General features: G+C 33.7%; 1 protein-coding gene across 6 annotated transcripts in view; it reads right to left on the bottom strand.

Moving 5' to 3' along the window:
• Positions 1-351: 351 nt before the first annotated feature.
• CD55 (CD55 molecule (Cromer blood group)) overlaps positions 352-6,061 on the bottom strand; it is a 28,594-nt gene continuing 22,884 nt past the window's right edge. For 4 of the 6 annotated variants that reach the window (XM_027564373.1, XM_027564379.1, XM_027564375.1 and 1 more), the window contains 3 exons: positions 4,882-4,954; positions 2,781-2,878; positions 352-1,543 (listed from right to left, as the gene is read on the bottom strand). In XM_027564373.1, the coding sequence (XP_027420174.1) occupies positions 2,824-2,878; positions 4,882-4,954 (128 nt within the window). In that variant the 3' untranslated portion in view covers positions 352-1,543; positions 2,781-2,823. The remainder of the gene's footprint in view (positions 1,544-2,780; positions 2,879-4,881; positions 4,955-6,061) is intronic. The other 2 variants (XM_027564376.1, XM_027564377.1) reach the window with 2 other exon arrangements.

The following is a 6,061-nucleotide window of genomic DNA, read 5'->3' as shown; positions in this document are numbered from 1 at the left end:
CTTGGACTGTAGGAGATCCAACCAGTCCATCCAAAAGGAGATCAGTCCTGGGTTTTCATTGGAAGGACTGATGTTGAAGCTAAAATCCAATACTTTGGCAACCTCATGCAAAGAGCTGACTCATTTGAAAAGACCCTGATGCTGGGAAAGACTGAGGGCAGGAGGAGAAGGGGACAATAGAGGATGAGATGGTTGGATGGCATCACCAACTCAGTGGACATGGGTTTGGGTGAACTCCAGGAGTTGATGATGAACAGGGAGGCTTGGCGTGCTGCGGTTCATGGGGTCACAAAGAGTCAGACACGACTGAGCGAATGAACTGAACTGAACAACAAAGTCAATGAAGCAATGTGACAATATAATTATTGTGAAATTTATTTATGTATATATTCTAGTCTATTCCAACACTTAACATGTAAGTGGCAAGATGACAAGAACATATTAAGAATCTGAAAACTGATGTGATTGCCTTTAGTTAAATCAACAACAAGTAATACATTAAAAGTGATTCTCACTAGGCCAAAGGGCAGCATTCTAAACTCCTATGAAAGGCAGGAAGGGGCTCCCTTATTTATAAATAATTTACACAAGAAAATAAATGTCAAATAATACATGAGACAAAAATGTGGTTATTTATACTTAGGGAAAATAAATTTTGCTTTACATATCTCCTTGAACTTTTTCTGATATACATGTAAAACATAAATAAATATAAATTAAACTTAATATTACAAAAGAATAAGATTTACAATTTGAATATGAATATCTCACTTCAGAAATATAGCATCTTTTCTTATACTAATATTACAATATCTCTACAGAGTTTTAAAGACATTAAGTCAATCTAAGACAACTTTCACTCTTTCATGGGGGCATTTTTTCAAATAGAAAAAATTGTTCTAACTATCTTACAAATAAGGGGCTAATTCACTATCTGCAATTAATGAAAAAGGAAGAATTATTCCTTCATTATGTATTCTTCCTTTGTCACCAACTAACCCAAGAAACTCAACACTCTTGGATCATCATCATGTTTTTCCTTTAAAAAAATTTGCCAACTAATTCAGGCTCATTTTAATAGAATAAGAAAAGTAGAAAATGCCCTTTAGTCAAGGAAAATTATTGTATAATGTGTTTTATCTTTTTGACAATTTTCCTTATAAGAGACTGGTTCATTTGTTTTCAATATCCAATTGTTTTAATTTTTTTGTCTTTTATAAATAAAAATAACATTACGTATTTGGTGAAAAAAATTCTTTTTTTTCTTCTTTCTCACATTCTAAACATGAACAAATCTCTCCACTTTCCCACACTTTTATGAAAGTAATCACTCTTAATCTTATGAATTGTTCTATTTTCAAGGGTCTTAGGAGTGTTGAGAATGTGATTCCAGGACAGATTCATCTTTCCTTGCTTCGTGGACATTCCTATGCATCTTAAAAACAAGATAATATGCAAAACACTTTCTTCTCAACTTCTTTGGCTCAGTTAGCCATGGTTTCTAGCATTATAAGCAAAATTGTCAATGTTATACACATATGTCCTGAAAGTAAGAAAAAAAAAAGTTAAAACCAAAATTACTTACTGGTTATATATATTCATTTTTTAATTACTATGTGATAAATCATGAACTAGAATAGTTGGTTAATTTGGGGTACAAAAAAAATGCAAAGTTAGTAAGTTATAGAGCATGGACAATCCCACCCAGTATAGTTCCCTGGTGGCTCAGTGGTAAAGAATCTGCCTGCAGTGCAGGAGACCTGGGTTTGATCCCTGGGTTGGAAAGATCCCCTGGAGAACGACATGGCAACCCAGTCCAGTATTCTTGCCTGGAGAATTTCATGGGCAGAGGAGCCTGGTGGGCTACAGTCCATAGGATTGCAGAGTTGGACACGACTGAAGCAACTAGGCGGCAGCAGCAGCAGATATGAAAGTGTGTTAGTCACTCAGTCATATCCATCTCTTTGTGACCCCATGGACTATAGTCTGCCAGGCTCCTCTGTCCATGTAATTTTCCAGGCAAGAATACTGGAGTGGGTAGCCATTCCCTTCTCCAGGGGTTCTTCCCAACTCAGGGATCAAACCCAGGTCTCCTGTATTGCAGGTGGATTCTTTAAGCAACACCAACTAAAATATGACACTTGAGTTTTTATTTTCTTGTGATTAATTTCCAAGTTAAATTCAACTAAGATACTTTCAGATTAAAAATCAATGAAAAGTCCCTAGAATAGAAGAAAGTTTAATCAAAAGAAGAAGATACCTAGAAAGTTTCACACATACATATTAAGTCAGTTTTGTTTGATAATTTTGACTCAACATAACAGAGATAAGATCTATAAACATGACTTATAAAAGACTCTTTAAAATAGATTTTATATTTCTTAAATATTACAAATGGGAGAAACAAATACAGTATGAGCCAACCATCTCATGACGCACGTAGTCACAATGAAAACATTCCCATTTGTAAGCCCTAATGTATCAATCTTTTGCTTTTTCTAGATTATTTGCAGGATTGTGAACATCCAAACATTTCAATCAACTGAGTAAAAACCACAGAATGAGATAATAGGTAAATTGCTGAAGAGTGGAAGGCTGAAGACATGTCACATTAACAAAGATCAATGTGTTAGTCAATCATTCAACAAAGAAAAACAATTCTAACAATAATAGAGGTTTAAACCTCTATTATCCTTTAATAGTCACAGATAGATACCAAGCCAGTTGTGTTAATGGACATTTTCCAAGACACAGAAATGTAATTTTACTGAACCATATACCTTTTGTAAATTACCAGAGGTCTTACTTCTGCAGCATCACCAGTTACAGTGAATCATGAAACTTAAGTGCTGTGGTGTTCTCATGTGTGTAGTAAGAGCTGAATAGTAGAGAAGGAAAATAGTGATTGGATTATGAAAGTTTAAAGCTCAATTAAAAAGCAACATGGGCATTTGTTTATAATCACATTCTTTTTATAAGCTAAAATGTATCATATATACCAACACTTCTAAAAGATGTAAATAAATCCTTGGACAGGCAAACACAAAAGATCAACAGGTAAGGTACGAGACACCTTCACACGTACTTGCTCTTTCCCCTGTCTCGTTGAAAATTAAATTTTATTAAATCAGCATAAAATTGAGAGAATAACAAAGAATGTATAAAGTTAGCTCTTACTCTCAACAGCTTATACTTTCAAAATAAGGCAAGTGGAGTGTTTTTAAGTGGACATTAAAAAAAAAAAGGCAAATTCTTTCTTAGGGGTTTGCATGAATTTTCTCTCATTCAGAAATAGAAAAATTAGGTTTACAGCAAAATCCCAATAAAACATAAATATTCCCTCCTTCTACATTTCAGCACTTTTCATTCTATTAAAAATATCATGGTCAATTATTTTACCAAAATATCTGAAGAAACTGATGATAGCCAAGAGAAAGCCCCCAGAAAACTCATTCCATTCCTTCCCCCTCAACCTAACAAGCCCTGGAATATTGGCTTGAGAATTATATTGATAATGCTCCAATTCAAAAGCAGAACTGGACTAAATGTAAGGAAGTACAGAAAATACATGCTTTATTCTTTTTTTCCAAAATAGTCTTGAGGAGGCATCTGTATCAACTTAACTCACTTTATATGACTTAGAATTCTGTTATTTATACTGAGCTATAAAGCACATTCTTTAAAAGTTTCAGAAAAATCTGAAGAAGAAGTCATATTTTACTACATTTGCTCTTAAAACATCTAGTTTTATCGACAGTAAGCAAATATCTATAAAACCTGCCAAAAAAAACAGGACCTAGTGGCCAAATGCTTTTAGCAAAAGACTGAACTGCTTAATGATTTAAAGAATGTTTTCATACTTTAGCTTATAATAGGCTTAAATAATATTGTTCACTTAAAGACAAGGGAAAGAGCCATGAAGGCTAAAAAGGAGATACATCATCCAAAGAATTGAAAAGGCAATTGAGTAACAGCATTAAAATATAATTGTTCTTAAGCAATGAAAAAATAGACAGGCTTTAGGGCACTTCAGAAAGAATTCAGTTTCTGTGAACTCCGCAGTTAGTTTTCTGAATGATAAAATCTACGAAACAGAAGGTCAATTTAAATAGTACTCTGTTTACAGGATATATCAGAGCCAACCGTGACTTGATATTTAACACATGTATATTCAATGCAGATCAGACGTTTCAAGTACTGATTTTTTTTTCTTTCTGTGTTGTTTTATCACCTGAGTGCTTACTGTGTGCCAAGTAAGGTCCTAACCCCTTTACAGGTGGTGATTCATTTTATCCCACAAATCAGATACTACAATCCCATGAAGTGGGTACTATTATTTCCCCCATTTTACAAATGGGAAAACTGAGGCATAGAGAGGTGAAGCTCCTCACAGTCAAATGGCATGTAAACAGTAGACCCTGAATTGGAATCAAGCAGCTAGGGCCTGGAACCTGCCCTCTTAACCACTGGGCTGACTTTGGCTAGACTGGCATCTATTAATAAATCCGATTTATTCATAGGCCTAATCATATGCAATTTAGCAATACATTAGAGTTTCTTTTTCTAGACATTTTCACTTCTGTACAACACACAGATACTCATAAATTTTACTATGTAGAGAAAAAAGATGAGTTGATCAACAGGTTGTGATGAGACTTTGGCTTTCAAATCACTTAATGTTCTTGTATATACTGAGATAACTAAATTTTTTTAAAAAGACAGGCTATTCATCAAAGATAGTAAATACAGACAAAAGGAATAAAGATATAGCATGTCAAAAAATACAATTAAGCTTAGAAAGTTATCTACTGTTATAGTGTCAAGGTTTACTGGAAAAAAGGTAAGAACAAATTTTTTAAAATCATCAGAATTTTTGCTCACCCTGATTTTCCACCGTCCCAGAAAATTTTGACTAGAATTATGATACCAATTATTACAGTAACGGCAACACATCCTTGAGGGGGAAAAAATGGTAAGTTAACCAATATAGAAATGAGCAATTACATATACAGTGTAATTCACAATGACAAACATACTGATTATCAGGTAAGTTAAAGAAAAAACAGGAGACTTGAATTATATTTTGCTTGTTTGCTTATGTCACAAGTTTGACAGTAAGATCTACATGTTCTTTATCCTGTTTTATTTCAAGGGAAAATGAAATATTTAAAATGAAGATCACAATGCTCAAATAAAATCTTACAGATTTGAGAGGATTCTAAAATGTTTCAACCCCACCATGCTTAATTTTAAATTATTTGATCACTGATTATTTAAACATTGTCTGTACTATGTACCATTTCAGCACTAGAAGATGTCTTGGAGTTCACATTTATTTTGTAGATAATTAAATTGAGTCTGAGAAAGGTGAAGCTTCCACATGCGGTTAATGGCAAGGCCATTTACTCAGTTCATAGTAAAGGTAACAGAGATGTAGGCCTTTCTCCATCATAGGAAAGGCATCAGTATCGGGGCACGGAGAGTAAAACTACAGAAATGCTTTCCAGTGTTTAGTCTATTGCAGATAAAATTTCATTTAGGGAAACTGGTATTTACTTTCAATATTAAATGCACTATTTTGAGTGGAACAACAACAAATAATTGATGAAATAATTTAATCAACAGTAAAAAAAAAAATTTTTATACCTTGATTTTTACACATAAACTTTCTTCTTAAAACCAGTCACTGCCCTTTCTCCTCACCACCTGAGTATCCCTTTTCCTCCCTACTGCTGCTGCTGCTGCTGCTGCTGCTAAGTCTACATCCTCCCAAATCCTTGAACTCTATTTTATTGATCTGTACTACAAAGTATAATGATACTAGAAAAGCAACTGAAGCTAATGTGACTAACAAGTGTGTCCAGTTTTAAATCAGCAAAATACGATAAATGTCGCATAATTGAGCTGCCACGTGGATACATAATTTTAAAAACAGCTGTTTCTACCACAGAATTTACAGTATTTTACCCAATTTCTTTAATTGATTCCTTAGCACCATAGCATTAGTTTGAAAGATTACACTAATAAAATAAGTCATGGATCCTTTAAAATTTGGGGTTTC

Source organism: Bos indicus x Bos taurus, chromosome 16 (genome assembly GCF_003369695.1).
Source record: "Bos indicus x Bos taurus breed Angus x Brahman F1 hybrid chromosome 16, Bos_hybrid_MaternalHap_v2.0, whole genome shotgun sequence".
NCBI lineage: Eukaryota > Metazoa > Chordata > Mammalia > Artiodactyla > Bovidae > Bos > Bos indicus x Bos taurus.
The sequence above is the reverse complement of the archived record's forward strand: the minus strand, read 5'-3'. Positions and strand labels throughout refer to the sequence as shown.